Raw genomic sequence first — 18,927 nt, 5'->3', positions numbered from 1 at the left:
CCCCCAAGTCCCTCCTCCCTACCTTTTATCTTAGCCTGCTGGACACACATTCCTCATTCCTGAAGAAGGGCTCATGCCCAAAACGTCGACTCTCCTGCTCCTTGGATGCTGCCTGACCTGCTGTGCTTTTCCAGCAACACATGTTCAGCTCTGATCTCCAGCATTTGCAGTCCTCACTTTCTCCTATCTTAGTTTTGGGAGCTGGGTTGATATAAAAAATACAAATTTAAGGTCTAACAAGTCAGATTTCACTCTGGGATTTGACTTGTCCGATATAATATCAGCTGGGATTGCAATAATGGCGAGCTCCCATACTGCCCCCACCTTGTTCTTGTCTTCCCTCACAAACAGGAAAATTATGGGAGTCATAGAAGGAGGCCCTTATGTGGCAATTCATTTCCATTCAAGGACTTCAATAGGCTTAAGGGAGTGCTGGCTGTTACTAAGGCGTTGGCTATCCTTTGCTCTAAGACCACATTGCATAGCATCAGCAATTAGGCCATTCGGCCCATCAAATATGCTGCCCCATTCAATCATGGCTGATAAGTTTTCCAATCCCATTTTCCCATTTTCTGCCCATAACCTTCGATCCCCTTGGCAATCAAACATTTCTCTCTCTCTGTTTCAAATATACTCAATGACCTGGCCTCCACAGCCTTCTGAGACAATGAGTTCCACAGATTCACCACTCTCTTGCTGAAGAAGTTTCTCCTTATCTCCTTGCTAATGGGTCTTCTCTTTATTATGTCGGGGGCAGCATGAGGGGTGTGACAGGAAGACAATGGGCTGCCAATCACTTTCATTTACATGGCCCCTCCTGTTCAAATCAGCTGTTTGGTAACCATAAAATTGACCTCACTTTGTATTGTGCACATGTTTTACATGCCCTGCCAGATCTCTCATGGTCGTGCTTGATGAGATTCAAGTTACGCAGTTTTATAAATAGAGGATTGGAATTAATGACAATGTGATGGGAATGTTTTTACAGATCAGTTTGACACCTACAGAAAATGCAGATCATTTGCAAGACTTTGATTGTCTTTTGAGATATATAGTTATACATATAATCCCTGTGCAATTACTTGTAATCATGATTTTAAAAGATAACATTCTGATATAAAGAGAGTTTTTTATATTGAGATAATGCTTTTCACAGCCTCAGGATATCACAAAGCACTTTACAGGCAATGAAGTGTTGTCACGGTTGCAAATAAGACAGCGCAAAAGCTATTGGACTCAGCAAGATCCCATGAAGTGATGATCACCGATTTTTGTGAAATTAGTTTGGACCCGTGTACTCACTTCTTCAGTTGAAGTCCAAGGCCAAACCCTTCTTTATTGGATGGCTGGAAAACATCTACCGATGGCTCTGTCAGGCAATTAAAACAGGGTCACTGTGAGAGTCTCAATGACAATAGCTACTAGGTCAAAAAATTACAATCAACACTTTACAGGTGACCACCATTGCACTATAGACACACAGAGACACTCCTACACACACACACACACACACACACAGACACACATATACACAGACACTCACACACACTCCCACACTCTCACAGACATCCTCTCAGAGACTTAGACCACTTCACACTCACGCACACACATATACACTCTGTCTCACAGACACTCACAACGCCCCACCCCAGACACTCACACACTTCCACACTCATACGTGCACCCCCTCACAGACCTAAGACACTCTACACTCACTACACACATATACACTCTCTCTCACACTCACAACCCTCAACCCAGACAGACACACACAGAGACGGACACAGAGACCCACATGCACACATATTTTGTAGGGTGAATTTGTATTTGCAGGGTTACATTGTACTGCATGAATTCATATAAAATTCTGTTATCTCACTTTTTAGATTAGAATCAATCTAAACATCATGGCATAGACAGAGAACACAGGGGGCCAACACCTTAAACATATTGTCGAGCTAACACCAACTGTTATAGCTAATCTGAGAATGCAACTTATTAAAAAAAGGTTTTGTGATTTACAAATGAAAGAAGTGAAACTATCATGGTATTCAAACAGACGAAAGACTCAACAGACAATCAAGGTATTTTTCAATGTGTAATTTCAGTTACATCACACTGTCAATTTTTGCTATAAATTCCGTGCCTTACAATTGTGTCCTCCATAACCACCTGATGAAGGACCAGTGCACCAAAAGCTAGTGCTTCCAATTAAACCTGTTGGACTATAACCCGGTGTTGTGTGATTTTTAACTTTGAACACTCTTTAAATTCACCAGAATTTAACATTGAACAACGGAGAGGTGGGAAGAAGCAAGGCTTGCCACTCCAAGAAACATTTTTGCTGCAAAGCTCTTCAAAGAACCTCACAGAAGTGAATTAATTAAAAAATATGGGGAACGTGGCAGCCATTTTGTGCACAGCAAAATCTCACAACTAATTATGAGGAGGAAAGGCTGGTCAAAACATGAGGAGACCCCCATCCCTTCCCTTCAGTTAACACCACAAAAACATTATTGGTGCTCCATATTATTAGATTGGAAAGAAACTCTCAAATGAATATTTTATCGAAGAGACAGATCTTCCATCTTCTGCACTGGAGTATCAACATGGATGACAGGATCTAGTCCTCACTGGGAACTTGAATCCACACAATTTTGGTTTGAATCGAAAAAAGTAGAGTTCTGAAATGACAGCAGAAAATGCTGGAAAATATTTTACAGATCATCCGAGGGGACGAAACAGGATTAGCTTTGAGGCAATAAATGCTGACTCACAGATAGTAATGCAGAGGCCTAGATTACATATCGAGGACACAGGTTCAAAGCCCATTGCAGCAGTTATGGGGGAATGTAAATATAATGAATCGATCAAACTGGAATTGAAAGCTAAGTTCTTCAAAGGTGACCATGAAACTTTATCTGTTCCCCATCAGGAAAGGAAGTCTGCCATCCTTACCCAGTCTGACCTACCCGTGACTCCAGGCCCACTGCAAAGTAGTTAGCTCTTAACCACCCTCTTCGCGAGCCATCCAGGTCAAGGGCAATTAGGGATGGAGGAACTAATGTTGGCTTTGCCAGCAACACCCACATCCCATGAAAGAATAACCTTTTCGAAAGAAAATGTCAGTCGCCTTTAAAGACTTGGTCTTGTAAATCAGATAATATAAAGAGGAGTTAAAGATTGCAGTATTATCTTGCTCAGAAAATCTCACAATGTGTCTTAGTGCAAATAGCAGTAAAGGAAGCTTCATTCTTTTATGTCATAGAGGCATACAGCCATTATCAGCCACAAATAAAACTGATCTTGCTAACACTGATGTCGCCCAGGGCATGTCCTGTGCATGTAATCTGTATGCTTCTACCTAAGTGTTTTTGATCTTTACATGCTTGCTTGCTATGATCTGCCCGTACTGTTCATAAACAAAGCTTTGCACTATACTCAGGCACACTTGACGATAAATCAATCAATCACTGATCTACAGCACAGATGAAGACTCTTGGGCCCATCAAGTCCATGCTGGTCAGAAGCCAATCTCAGCAAAGTTTCAACTACATGGACAATGTTTGGTTCCACTCAACTGACAGATTTTGGGGATATGGAGCAATGGGCATAAACCTGAGATATGTTAAAGTGATGAATAATTCCACAGCGAATGACACATCTGTGAAACAACTTGCGATCACTTTGCATGGCAAATAAATTGCATTAAAGTAAATTACTGGAATGTATTTATGCACATATAGGAAAAGATATTTTACCTAAGAAATGAACCAGCCCTTAATAGCTCAACAGATAAAGCATAAAACAGATTTTATAATTAGCAACATATAATTTACTCAATGTCGTATTATCATCTGCAAAGGATAGAGACAGAGAGAAACTAATTGCTGCTGATTTGCAGTATTTACATGTTATCAAGTTATGTAGGGGTTGTTAACAAGGTCAGCATCTCCAATTGCCCTTGAACTCATCCATTACAGAAGGCAACAATGAATTCAAAAGTAACATTGACCTGGAGGCACATGTGAATCAGACCAATTTATTTTGGGACCTTTCCTTTCCAAAAGCATTAGTGAATAGGTGTGTTTTACAACAATAAATGTATGTAAATATAGTATTGTATGTGTAAGAGAGGTTTTTGGTCTATTTGGATAGAGTCAAACTCCAATGCTTGCGTTGTTCCGATGATATGCAATTGTACAAAGCCGAACTGTGTTTGCGACTATGTATATACACAAAGATAATTTTTTATGAATAAAGTATATGTTTGAAACTTTTAAAAAATTAAATGATGGCTAGGACCATGTGCTGAGGGATGCACTAAAGCGTGGGGAAGCTGCTGCCAAGGCGCAGTGGGGAAGGCGCATTGTCTGAGGGCTTTCTGCCAAAGGTAAATTCGGGTCCATTCAGTTATCAGACCCATCTCATGCATCAAATGCATGTAAATATAGTCTGGTTCAAGTCAGAGACACCTTTGGTTTGTTAGGATAGAATCAAGCTCCAATGTTTGATTGTTTCCTTGATATGCTACTGTACAGAACCGAACTGCATTTGTGACTTTGTGTGTGTGTGTGTATATATATATATATATATATATATAATATATATATATAATGAATTTTTTTATGAATAAAGTACATTTTTTAAATAAAAAACAAAATGATAGATGCCATTACTGAGACTGCTTTCATATTCCAGATTTGTTAATCTGAATTGAAATGCTACCAGTTACTGTAATGCAATTTGAGCTCATGTCCATTGGACTGAGCCTTTGGTGCTATTAAGAGCACTCGTATTACCACTACATCACCATCTCCCCACAGAGTGCTTTGTCCTATGTGCTTTATTAGGGCCAGTGATTTGCCTACAAGGCAATGGTCTAGTGATTTTATCACAAGAATATTAATCCAGAAACTCAGTTAATGCTTGGAGACCTGGGTTCGAATCCCACCATGGTCGAATCTGAATTCAATAAATAATCTGGAACTAAGGGTCTAATGGTGACCATGAATTGATTGTCAGAAAAATCCATCTGGTTCACTGATGCCCTCTCGGAAGGAGACTGCCATCCTTACTGGATCTGGCCTACATGTGACTCCTGACGCACAGCAATTTGTGTGACTCCTCTGGGCAATTAGGGATGGGTGATAAATGCTGGCCTAGCCAAAAAGGCCCACAACCCGTAAGCGAATAACAAAAAGTCAGTGAGTCAACTATAGAATTCAGTCGAGAAAATTTCAAGGAAAAGTGTTTAGTAAAATTCACACTCGTTACTTACCAGGTCCATCCAGGTACTGAGACAGAGAAAATCTCAGCCTGAGTATCATTGGCTCAATCCTTGCCACCTTCCAGGCTGTTGCTATCTCCTCCTGTTGACAAATTACAATTGGTTACACACAGCAAAACATTGTTCGATTAGTTCTCACTTAATATCTGATCCTGAAACCACCAAGAACTATAGTGGACTATTTTATTACTGTGGAATTCAAGCAAAATGCCTGCACTTAGACAGACCTTAATGGACATTGTTGCTTAGCAACCTAAAAACATAAAGTACATACCACATAAAGATCATTAGACCCCAGACACCAGCTCCATCCATTGGGACATAGAAAAGGGTATCGCATCACAGGCTCTGCTCATGTATTTAATCTATAAATGGCTGAAGCAGTTGGAGGAAAATCTCGCTGCTGCCGAATTTTGTTGATCGAAGATTATCAAGCTGTTTGGTTTTTCTTCTCTGTCCCTTGGAAGCTACTCTGGTATTGTTTGATAAATGCAGAGAAGTTGAGGTTTTGCTGTTTAGGATTCGGTAAGAAGGGACACCCTGGTGGGTCTGTGTGGCAATGGTTATTTTTGGTTCTACAGTTTCTGTTCAAAGTTCCTTTGAACCTGGAGATGAAGATTATGTTAAAACTGACTACTGAATATACAACTTGAACTGCCTGAGACCTACTGAAGTGAAGACCATTATTAAGTTCACATCAGGGCTGCCTTTATTTTTGACTTCTTCCTTCACTGCTCTCTATTTCACTGCATTTCTTAATGTGCATTTCCTTTTCTATTTTATTAGCATGGGGCTTTGATAGAATTATAACGAATCTGGGCTTGAGTACTTGAAATTTTGTCTGTGTCTTATTCAATATAATCTGTTATAGATTGGATCTCAAACAACAATAAGATGGAGTACTGGAAGGAGATAGAATGCTTAACGGCATAGTGAAAAGATAACAAGCCCTCCATCAACATCAGCAAAGTGAAGGTCATTGATTTCAGGAAGCAGAGTGGAGAACAAACCCCTATCTGCATTAGTGATGCTGAGGAGGAAATGTCTGAGAGCACCAAGTTCCGATGCACATCTTTGGGCTGTGGGAGGAAACCAGAGAACCCGACGGAAACCCATACAGACAATCACCCAAGGCTGGAATCAAACCCAGGTCCCTGGTGCCCTGAGGCAGTAGTGCTAACCATGCTGCTCATAAATATAATGTCACTCTTAACCTTAGCCACAACCACCTGATGAAGGAGCAGCGCTCCGAAAGCTAGTGCTTCCAATTATAACCTGGTGGACTATAACCTGGTGTTGTGTGATTTTTAACTTTGTACACCCCAGTCCAACACTGGCTCTTCCAAATCGTGACTCTTAACCTCGCCAGCAATCCATTCAGTTACATCAAACCCCTACAGAGAAAAGCTCTGACACTAACACTAAATAGACAGCACCGTGGGCAATTGATGCGCATTCAGCATTGCTATTATCAACCTGAGAACAAATTAGAAATGAATTGCATCTTTTTCATCAGCCACATAAAATCTTTGCTGGGGTTAATGGATGTTTAATCTGTTGCAGGTGAGATTTTTTTGGTTTGCTGTTTGGGAGTTAGAATGTGAATAAAGCTAGAAAGAGAACTTTCCTTTGGCATCATTCCTAGTGTCTCCCATAACTTCTTTCCACATGCAGCAGACATGATTGCAGTAGATGGGGAGGTGACAGCCTAGCGGTATTGTTGGTAGCTTGTTAATCTAGAGACCCTGGGAATAATCTGAAGACCCAGGTTCAAATCCTGCCATGGCAGATGGCGGAATTTGAATTCAATAAAAATCTAGAATTTGGAGTCAAATGATGACCATGAATTCATTGATGATTGTTGGGAAAAATCCATCTGGTTCACTAATACCCTTTAGGGAAGGAAATCTGTCATCCCTACCTGGTCTGGCCAACATGTGACTCCAGACCTACAATGTGGTTGACTCTTACCTGTCCTCTGTGCAATTAGGGATGTGCAAAAAATGACCACATTCCATGAATGAGTAAAGAAAAATGTTACAATGGCTTAGGAAGCATGAATTTCTGCTGATTTCTACCTGCAACTTGGATGGACAATAGGTGACGGACAATAGTGGTTCATGTACTACCTGAAATTGCACCATCCTTTCTTAACTTGGAACCAGAGAGATGTACAGCACAGAACAAGAACCTTTGGTCCAACTCGTCCATGCCAACCAGATATCCTATATTCATCAAGTCCCATTTGCCAACATTTAACCCATAACGCTCTAAACTCTTTCCTCTTCGTATACCCACCCAGGTGCTTTTTAAATGCTGTCATTGTACCAGCCTCCAACACTTCCTCTGGCAGGTCATTCCATACACATACCACCGTCTGTGTGAAAAAGTTGCCCCTTAGGCCCCTTTTAAATTGTTTCCCTCTCACTCTAAACCTATGCCCTCCCTGAGGGGATTAGACCTTGGCTATCCACCCTAACCATGCCCCTCATGGCTTTATAAACCTTGTAAGGTCATCTCTCAGCCTCCAACTCTCCAGTGGAGACAGCCCCAGACTATTCAGCCTCTCCCTTTCGCTCAAATCCTCTAACACCAGCAACAACTGAAATGTCTTTTTCTGCTGGTTAGCGCACAAATTAAATTAAACTCCACGAATTCCAACCACTGGCTGGGCAGAGGCTGAGTAGTTCTTGAATCAACAAGTCGGCACAGGACCACAGTCAATTCAAGGAGAGCCAAAAGAAAAAGCCCGGAGGCAGAGTTAGCTTCACTGAAATAAGTGAACAATAGTAATCTTCTGAAATGAAGATATATACAGTGAGTCCCCAACCAGTAAGACACTAGCTAACTGAGACCATGCAATTATTAGACATGAAAATATAACCCTTGGGATCTGCCTTCGAGTTTCATTGAGAAATGGATTTCTGTGTTTTATTTTTGTAGAAAAATGCTTCTCCTTCCTCTCAGCTGGAGCTGATTCCACTGTGGTTGTGTGTATGACCTGGTTGGAGATATAGCATCTGTTGTCAGACCTGCAGCAGCCTAAACGAATACAACATATGGCACAATGCATGCTTCAGTTCCCATTCGCATTCCTTCCTCTCTGTTCCTCCCTCCACCAGATCGAGTGAGCTATCCACTCATGAATAAACGGCCACGGAGTGCTAATTTCTACTTGAATGACTATAATCGACACAAAGCCTGTACCTTAGGACTGATGCATCGTTCAATGCAAAGCAAACTAACCATTCACGGTGAAGTCCTGCAATGAACAGGGACAAAATAAAATCTCATCCTCTTCCCAAGCAAGCTGCTGATTGCATGGGATTGCAATTGTTTCTTTCATTGACAGTACGTTATTTATAATTCCTTTCCTAACTAACTCTATTCACTCCAATTGTTTTTTTTCCTCTAGGAACTGTCTGTCACAATTAATATATTTCAGTGATGGTCACTTACAGAGTCACAGAGTCATACAGCATAGAAACAAACCCTGTGGTCCAACTCATCCATACTGACCAAGTTTCCCAAACTAAAGTTGTTCCACTTACTTGCATTTGACCCATATCTGTCTAAACCTTTCCTATTCATGTCCCTATCCAAATGTTGTAACTGTTCCTCTATCCTACTTCCTCTGTCAGTTTGTTCCACATATGAGCCACTCCCTGTGTGAAAAAGTTGCCCTTCCGTTCCCTTTTAAATATTTCCCCTCTCACCTTAAACGTATGCCCCCTAGTTTTGAGACAGCAAGGATAACACATGCTGGAAATCAGAGTCCATCAGATTTGGAGCTGGAAAAGCATTGGAGAAGCAGGAAAGTCAATGTTGCGGGTTAGGGCCTGGTTTGGAACACCCCACCCTCGGCAAGGATCCTTGTTGCTCACCTTATCTATGCCCATCATGATTTTATAAACCAGTTATAAGGTCACCTCTCAGCCTCCCATGCTCAGTGAAAAAAGTCCCAGCCTATCCCACTTCTCCTTAAAATTCAAACTCTCCATTGCAGCAACATCCTGGTGAATTGTGTCCGAATTTTCTCCAATTTAATAACATCCTTAGTATGGCAGGGAAACCGGAACTGTCCATCTTGCTCCAAAAGTGGCCTCACTAACGTTCTGTACAACTTCGACATGACATCTCAATTCAGTGATCTGAGCAGTGAAGACAAGTGTGTTAAAGGCCTTTTTTTAGCAACCTGTCTACCAAAAAATGCAAATTTCAAAATACCATGCATCCAAACACCTAGGTCTCTCTGTTGACTATTTGACCATCTTTGCTCTGGATGGTGCCCATAAAGGTGCCAATTTATGTGGTCCCCGAAGACTTAGCTGGATTAATGGGTTTTCTTCAATTTATTGATGGGGTGCGGGTGTCATGGGTCAGCTTTTATTGCCCATCCCTAACTATGAGTAAATCATTATGCTGTGGGTCTGGAGTGGAAGGATGGGCAATTTCCTTACCTAAAAAGGGGGCACTGGTGGACTAGATGGATTTTTACAGCAATTGACAGTGGTTATTGTTAGACTAGTTTTTCATTCCAATTATTGCATTCCAAATTTCTGACATGGCAAGGTTTGAACTCGATGATGCCGCAGAACATTAGGCCAGGACTGTGGATTAAGAGGCCAATGACATTACCACGATGCCACCATCCACCCCAAGACATTTGACCAGGTGGAAAAGAGGAGTTGTTGCATGGTCCCTCAGCAATGCTAGAAAGTAGGTGGAGGCCATTTGGCTCCACCGTAGACAAAGTAGCCCACTTGATTGGCATCACATCCACTCCTTCCACCACTGAATCTCAGTAGCAGCATTGCATACGATATATCTTCAAGATGCACTGCAGAAATTCACCAAAATTCCTTAGCATCTTCCAAATTTATGACCACTTCCATTTAGAAGAACAAGGGCAGCAGATATCTGGGAACACCACCCCCTGCAAATTCTCTTCTGAGCCATTCACCATCCTGACTTGGAAATATATTGCTGTTTCTTCAGCATCTCTGGGTCAAGCTTCTGGGATTCTTTCCCTAGGGGCATTGCGGGTCAACTGTAGTGGTGCGAGAAGGCAACTCATCACCACCTTCTCAAGGGCAACTAGGGATGGGCAATAGATGCAGCCAGTTACATCCATGTCCCATGAATGAGTAATGAAAATAAAAATCATATACTTGCCAAGTGAGAAGGAGCTAATCCTACCTTTCAGCTTTTGATCTGTTGCTCTGGAAGTTGGTGGCATCTCAACTACCTGTTCAATTTTTTTTTAAATACAATGAAAGATGCTGAGGTTTGCAATAGCCCTTTGTGAGTATGTGTGCATACTATGCAAAATAATCTGTAATGTGCCACATCCAAGAAATAATGCTTGAATGCAGCTTCTTTCAAAAATAAGCCACACTTTCTGACAACAATGTGTCTGCACTGGAGCAGAATGAGGCCATTTGGCCCATTGAATCTGCTCCACCATGAGATCATAGCCGACATGCTTCTCAGACCCACTCTCCTGCCTTTTCCCTTTAATAATCAACAACCGCTCTCTGTCCTAAATACACTCAATTACGCTCACATTGTCAATAATATCTCTCATAAGTGTAGTTACAAATATTTACAAGTGCCAAGTAAGGACAATATTGTAATGAAGCAATCTATCAGGCCACAGAAATAAACTACAAAAGAGAATTTTAAAATTTAAAAAAATGGGCTTAATACCGTGCACAATGGAAATAATCAGTGACACTTATAACTAATGAATGATATTTGTGATAGTATTATTTTACAATAGGAGTTTAAAAGATTAGAAGGGGATCTTTATCAAATGGGTCAATGGGGTGAAAAAAATGGCAGATGGATTTAATTTGGATAAATGCGAGGTATTGCATTTTAGTACAACAAACAATGGCTCGAGTTTATACAATTAGGAATTAATTAATGGTAGGGCCTTGGGTAGTGTTGTAAAACAGAGTGACCTAGGGGTGCAGGTACATAATTCTTTGAAGTTCGCATCACATATAGACAGGGTGGTTAAAAAGGTGTTGTCATGCTTGCCTTCATTGTTCAGTCCTTTGAGTGCTTTTCTGATTGGTGACTTGTGGTGTGCCTCAGGGGTCAGTGTTGGGACCACAATTATTCACAGTTTACAAAGATGATTTGGAGTTGGTGACCATGTGTAGTGTGTCAAAGGTTGTAGATGACACTAAGATGAGTGGCAGAGCAAAGTGTGGAGAGGACTGCGAAACTTTGCAGAGCGACATAGTTTAAGTGAGTGGGCAAATGTCTGGCAGCTGGAGTACAATGTTAATAAATGTGAAGTCATCCATTTTGGTAGGAAAAACAGTAAAAATGATTATTACTTGATTTGTAAAACATTGCAGCATGATGCTATGCAGAGGGACCTGAGTGTCCTTGTGCATGAATCACAGAAGGTTGGTCTGCAGGTATAGTAGGTCATCACAAAGGCAAATACAATTTTGTCCTTCATTGTGAGTTTAAAAGCAGGGAGGTTATGTTGCAGCTGTACAGGGTGCTGGTGAGGAGTTTTGGTCTCCTTACTTGAGAAAGGATGTACAAGTACTAGATGGGGTACAGAGGAGGTACACGAGGTTGATTCTGGAGTTGAAGGGGTTTGCTTATGAGGAGAGACTGAGTAGACTGGGATTATATTCATTGGAATTTCGAAGAATGAGGGGGGCTCTTTCAGAAATATATGAAATAATGATGGGAAAAGATGTGATAGAGGTAGAGAGGATATTTCCATTGGGGGGTGAAACGAAGATAAAATTAGGGGCAGCAGATTTAAAAATGAAGTGAGGAGGAACTTCTTCACCCAAAGGGTTGTGCATCGATGGAATTCCCTGCCCAGTGAAGTCATTGAGGCTTCCTCAATAAATGCTTTCAAAGCTCAGATAAATAATTTTTTTGAACAGTAAAGGAATTAAGGGTTATGGTGAGAGGGTGGGTGTGTGGAGCTGAGACCACAAAAAGATCAGTCATGGTCTTATTGAATGGTGGAGCAAGCTCAAGGGGCCAGATGGCCTACTCCTGCTCTTAGTTCCTATGCTCTTATAGGAGTTGGGGAATCACATTGAAGTTGTACAGGACATTGGTGAGGCCTCTTCTGGAACACAATGTCCCGTTCTGGTGGCTCAGTTATTGGAAGGATATTATTACACTGGAGAGAGCTCAGAAGAGACTTTTCAGGATGTTGCCGGGTATGCAAGATTTGAGTTACAAAGAAAGGCTGGTTAACGGGACTTTTTTCACCGGAGCACTGGTTGAAAGTTGATCTGATAGAAGTTTATAAAATAATGGGAGGTATAGATAGAGTTAATGGTAGTTAGCTTTTCCCTGTAAAAGGGGATTTCAAGACTGGGGGCACATTTTTAAGGTGAGAGGAGAGACATTTAAAAAGACGTAAGAGGCAATTTTTTTTTACACAGAGGGTGGTACGTTTGAAATGAATTTCCTGAGGATGTGGTGGATGTAGGTACAATTACAATGTTGAAAAGAAATTTGGATAAACACATGAATAGGAAAGGTTTGGGCTAGGAGCAGGCAGGTGGGACTAGTTTAGTTTGGGATTATGGTTGGACAAAATGGTCTGTTTCCATGCTGTATAACTCTATGAGCTGAAAATGTGTTGCTGGAAAAGCGCAGCAGGTCAGCCAGCATCCAAGGAACAGGAAATTCGACGTTTCGGGCATAAGCCCTTCATCAGGAATTCCTGTCGAATTTCCTGTTCCTTGGATGCTGCCTGACCTGCTGCGCTTTTCCAGCAACACATTTTCAGCTCTGATCTCCAGCATCTGCAGACCTCACTTTCTCCTGTCTAACTCTATGACTTTTGGAGAGAAAACATCACAGGCAGCAGATGTAATATCTCCAAGATGTGACCTCTAAATGCAGGAGTTTTAACGTGGGCCACTGGAATTACATTTTGCTTTCAGAAATGTTCACTCCCCATTTTGGGATTTTATTTATTACTCTTTATGACTGTAAATTTAGACCATACAAAGCAAAAGGAAGAATATGCAGCAATTGACGCTGGACTTACATCAAGAAAGCTCATATTAATGTGCAGGTCCACATCCACATCATCAATCGTCCCATATTCCCTGCAGGAAGAAATATTTTAAAGTAATAAATCACAGCTCATCAGAAACATCAAGGTTTTCGGACTATTCAGTTATGGTCTGCAAAATACACAGAGGGAACATTGGAACGGGAAAAGGTCATTCACCCTTTCAAGCCTGTCCTGCTGTTGAATAAGATCAAGACCAATCTCTCTCCATTAACTCCGTTCATTTTGGCTTCATTTCCTTTTGGGCCTTGGTCCAGCAAAAATCTCGTCCTTAAAATCTATTAACTGAACTAGCATCCACTGCATTTTGTAAGAAATAAACCCACAACTTGACCACCCCATCATCTAATAGCAGAACCTCCAGGGGAAATACTTGGAGTCTTCCAGTCTCCTTCAAAGTTCCCAGTTTGGAATTATAGGAAATCCTTATTTAAAATGGAATCTTTACAGTAGGTAAGCAGGCCCTTTTGCCCTCTTTGCCCCTCCAAAGAGAACCCCACCCAGACCCATATCCTGTATTTTCCATGGCTAATCCACCTAGCCTGCACATCCTTGGACAGTATGGGTAATTTTCCATGGCTAATCCACCTAACCTGCACATCTTTGGACAGTATAGGTAATTTTCCATGGCTAATCCACCTAACCTGCACACCTTTGGACAGTATGGGTAATTTTCCATGACCAATCCACCTAACCTGCACATCTTTGGACAGTATAGGTAATTTTCCATGACCAATCCACCTAACCTGCACATCCTTGGACAGTATGGGTAATTTTCCATGGCCAATCCACTTAACCTGCACATCCTTGGACTATGAGAGGAATCCAGAGCACCCAAGGGAAACCCACACATTCGCAAGGAGAACATGAGAACCCACACAGACAGTCATTCAATGTTGGAATTAAACCCAGGTCCCTGGCACCATGAGGCAGAAGTGCTAATCACTGTGGATCAACAATTCAGTGCAAATCATTCAGTGCTGCTGTCAAAGGGCTTGGTGCTCAACAGTTATATTATTGGACTAATATGGACAGAGTGCGTAATTGTAGAAATAGGAGCTCAATCCCATAATGCAGGAATTTGATGTTATATTGTATGTGTGTATATATTTTTTAAAAGTCTAGATATGAAAGCAGATTTCAGTACAGGAAATCCTGAAGCTTATGGGTTGTCATTAAATCCCAACAAGTTCACTAATGTCCTTTGGGAGGACCATCTACTGAGCTGACCCGGTCTAGTTTCACACCAGCATATTCAACACTCACGTTCCCTTTGCAGTCACCAATGGAGCCATTTAGTTATAACAAAGCACAATGGTTCATGTTACAAAGAGAAATTGCATAAGCTGGGGTTGTTTCCCTTCAAGTAGTGGAGGCAGGGGTGGGGGGCATGATTAAGTTTATCCGGGGCATAGAGACAGAATGAAACATTTCCCCTTTGTGGAGGGATGGATGGCTGGGGACATCGATTTAAGGCTAGGGGCAGAAGGTTTAGAGGCAATATGAGGACAAAGGGTGGTAAAGGCAGAAACGCTCATAACGTTTAAGATGTATTTAGATGTGCAGTTGCAATGCCAACAGATTCAAGAATAGATCCTTCCCTGTTGTTAGATCACAGAACTTTACAACGCAGTACAGGCCCTTTAGCCCTCAATGTGGCACTGACCTGTGGAACCAATCTGAAGCCTATCTATTCTACACTATTCCATTTTCATCCAAATGTTTATCCAATGAACCAATCTTATCAGACTTATGAACGGTGCTCTCATATATTCGAGTTGATATTTCACTGCTCCTTCTCTTTAGCTGTAACACTATACTCTGCATTCGGTTCTTAGACACTGATGTATGATTTATCTGGTTAGCACACTAAACAATACTTCTCACTATATTTCAGTACACGTGACAAGAATACATCAAATCAAATCTCTTGTAATAAATACACATGCCAATCAATAAATCAAAACCTTTGATTTAATAAATTAATTGTCATATGTATTTATTTAGTAAAAGTGAATACAAGGCATACTAGGCTATGAGCCAACTACTGGAAAATGGAATTAGAGTAGGTCGGTGGTTGTTTGTGACCAGTATAGAATTTATGGGCAGAAGGGCCTTTTCCTGTGCTACAGATCTCTATGATGATAATGTCCACCACAGCTAATGAAAGGGAATGAAGGAGGCATTCCAAAGAAGAGTCATGACAGACTCAAAGCATTAACTGCAAGAACCGTTCTGAGGAAGGGTCAATAGACCCAAAACATTAACTTTGATTTCTCTTCACAGATGCTGCCAGACCTGTTCAGCTTTTCCAGCAACTTCTGTTTTTGTTTCAAAACATTAACTCCGTATCTCCTATCACAGATGCTACCAGATTTAAAATTCCCATAGTGTGGAAGCAGGCCATTTGGCCCATCAAATCCACACCTACCCTCCGAAGGTCACCCCATCCTATCCCTGTAATTCCTGTGGTCAATCCACCAAACCTGCACATCTTTGGGCTGTGGGAGGAAACCAGAGCGCCCAGAGGAAACCCACACAGACACGGGGAGAACGTGCACACAGACCGGTGCCTGAGGGTAGAATCGAACCCAGTTCCCTGACGCTGTGAGGCAGCAGTGCTAACCACTGTGCCTCCATGCTACCCCCACTGGGCTTCCCCAGCACTTTTTGCTTTTGTTTCAGATTTCCAGCATATTTTTATCATCCAACATATAAGACTCTGGTGCGGCCACATCTGGAGTATTGTGTGCAGTTTTGGTCACCATACTATAGGAAGGATGTGGAGGCACTGGAACGGGTGCAGAGGAGGTTTACCAGGATGTTGCCTGGTATGTTAGGAAGATCACGAGGAAAGGCTGAGGCACTTGGGGCTGTTTTCATGGGAGAAAAGAAGGTTTAGGGGTGACTTCATAGAGGTGTACAAGATAATTAGGGGTTTAGATAGGGTTGACCATGAGAACCTTTTTCCACGTATGGAGTCAGCTATTACGAGGGGGCATAGCTTTAAATTAAGGGGTGGTAGGTATAGGACAGATGTTAGGGGTAGATTCTTTACTCAGCAAGTCGTGAGTTCATGGAATGCCCTGTCAGTAATAGTGGTGGACCCTCCCTCTTTATGGGCATTTAAACGGGCATTGGATAGGCATATGGAGGATAGTGGGCTAGTGTAGGTTAGGTGGGCTTGGGTCGGCACAACATCGAGGGCCAAAGGGCCTGTACTGCGCTGTATTTTTCTATGTTTTTTCTAAACGTTGACTTTGACTCAAGTACCAAGAATGACTGAAGTGACAAAGGTGAGTGTGAATAGCTCAAGGAGTAAAACAAATAGGATATCCAAGTAAATCACAGAGGCAAAACATAGTCATTTATTCTTGGGGTCTTTTATGAAATATATAATATTTTTCTTTCAATAGTCACTATATCAGGCTGAAAGAACACCAGTGAAAGTCACAGATTTAAATTGAATTCAGCTTTTATGAGGCTTGTTCTTTCTGCTCCTATATATTATCATAACGTTGGATATGAGTGGGGATTCCCTGGTAAATTCGTGACCACCAATTCTTCTTTTCGGCATTAGTCTAGGCTACTGTAACCACAAGGGGAAAGATGTCCACACCGTACCTTAGGCTCAATCTCGAACAGTAAATATATTTATCCCTTGTGTCTTATTAGACACACAACAGGCCTCACCAATCAACTGATTCAGATGTTTTCATCATCAGTCCCTGGATTTTAGCTTCACGTTCCCTCTCAAACCAGAAGTGGTTGAAATCAATGGGAAGGCAAGTGATATGGATGCCATAGAAAGTCTGCAGAGACACAGCTTAAGCAAGTCGACAAAAATGAGGCAGATGGAATATACTGTGGGGAAATGTGAGGTCCCATACTTTGGCAGGAAGATTGAGGAGCTAAATATTATTTCAATGGAAACTGCAGAAAAATCTGTAAATCAATTTTGCAGATGACACTATTTTATCGGGTTCTTTTGCATCAGGTTTATAGGAAGGTAAAGGAATACCAGGTCTTACTTGCATTATTCACTCAGCCCAGCATGATGTCTACAGGTATTTTTCCAAGGTCCTAAGATTATGAGCTACTGAACAGGAGTAACAAGAGGAGACAAGGGTCAGGATTAAGGTCCAAAGGAGGCCTTTGAGGTCATGGAATTCCTACACTGTAGCGAGACACCATTCAGCCCCATCGAGACTGCGCTGACCTTCTGAAGAGCACCCCACCCAGACCCAGCCCTCCTACCCTACCCCCCTATTTACCATGGCGAATCCTATACATCCTTGAACACTATGGGAAATTTCCATAATGCTGTGGGAGGAAACCGGAGCACCCGGAGGAAACCCGCACAGACACAGGGAGAACATGCAAACTCCACACAGACAGTTGCCCAAGGTTGGAATTGAACCCAGGACCTTGCTACTGTGAGGCAGCAGTGCTAAACACTGCACCATTGTGCCGCCCATTAGTCAATGGAAGGGAGTGTAAAATGGAGAACCAAGTAGTAATTTGTTTGGCACTAGAGAGAGCTGAACATGCAGGGTTGTAGGGACAGAGGAGGGGAATGGGACTGAATGATTGCTTGACCAGCAAGCTAGCATGGATTCAATGGGACGAATGGCTTCGTTCAGTGTTACATTGACTCTTCAATGATTGTGAACTATGAGGTTCGAACTGAACAACTTTTCTTTAGCACATAATTAATACCAGGAACACTCAGCCCCATTACACAACATTATCCTTAAAGGGCCCCTGACTAGTCAAGCGCAAAATCCATTTGAAAGATAACCTATTAAAGTTACGTTCGCATGTCGTAGTGATGCACTACAGGTTTTGCATCTCACAAAACAGTGTCGTAAAGCAAATGCCATCAAACATCAATAATTTAGTTGGAACAGACAAGTTTGTATAAAGTGGCACTTGTATAACTGGGTATTGGGGGTCTGTTTGGACAGGGCAGGTCTAAGTTAGTATCCAAGTTTTCACGGCCATTCAGGCTCCTCAGTCGCCCATCAGGCTAAACCCTGCGTAGGTGCAGAGTGATCCATCTTTGGACAGAGGGAAATCTTGCAGGCCTGGTCCCACACTGCAGTACTAATTGGAAAGCAGCTATTACAGAGCACTGAGAGGAAATACATCTCAGACTACTCCATCCTTCTGCTAAATGGACTGAAGCGTGGAAATAAAGAACAAGGGAGAGAAAACAATTAAGCTAAAAAGACCTAAGTAAGGTTTTCTTTCAAAATCAAGAAGAGTTTTTAGCTTTTATCCCCTGAAGAGCCTCATAAAATTACAACCAAAATGCCAGACTGAGGGAAAAAAAAGCACAGTAAAAATGATCAGTTCTGCAACACTTGAAAATCAGGATGTTAAACACTCACCTGACAGAGACAGAATTTTCTCCATAAATTTCTTTCACCGCTTCAATGTCTGCATCGAGCTGTGGGTGTCGGTATAGATCAGCTGCACAGCTCCCCTATAAAAACAGACACACGCTGTAATATATTGTCAGGCTTGTTTGAGAAAGAGCTGTCACCACACAGGCACT

The 18,927-nt window shown here is 41.7% G+C and overlaps 1 protein-coding gene across 1 annotated transcript in view; it reads right to left on the bottom strand.

Annotated features, from left to right (window-relative positions):
• Window positions 1–18,927, bottom strand: part of LOC132834642 (protein mono-ADP-ribosyltransferase PARP6-like) — a 174,554-nt gene that overhangs the window by 64,182 nt on the left and 91,445 nt on the right. The window contains exons 6-9 of the mRNA XM_060853543.1: window positions 18,761–18,855; window positions 13,341–13,401; window positions 5,282–5,372; window positions 1,303–1,369 (exon numbers count right to left, since the gene is read on the bottom strand). Of these exons, the coding sequence (XP_060709526.1) occupies window positions 1,303–1,369; window positions 5,282–5,372; window positions 13,341–13,401; window positions 18,761–18,855 (314 nt within the window). The remainder of the gene's footprint in view (window positions 1–1,302; window positions 1,370–5,281; window positions 5,373–13,340; window positions 13,402–18,760; window positions 18,856–18,927) is intronic.

This window comes from Hemiscyllium ocellatum, chromosome 42, assembly GCF_020745735.1.
Source record: "Hemiscyllium ocellatum isolate sHemOce1 chromosome 42, sHemOce1.pat.X.cur, whole genome shotgun sequence".
In the NCBI taxonomy this organism is placed as follows: Eukaryota; Metazoa; Chordata; class Chondrichthyes; order Orectolobiformes; family Hemiscylliidae; genus Hemiscyllium; species Hemiscyllium ocellatum.
Note: the sequence above shows the minus strand (reverse complement) of the source record. Positions and strands in the feature narration are given on the sequence as shown.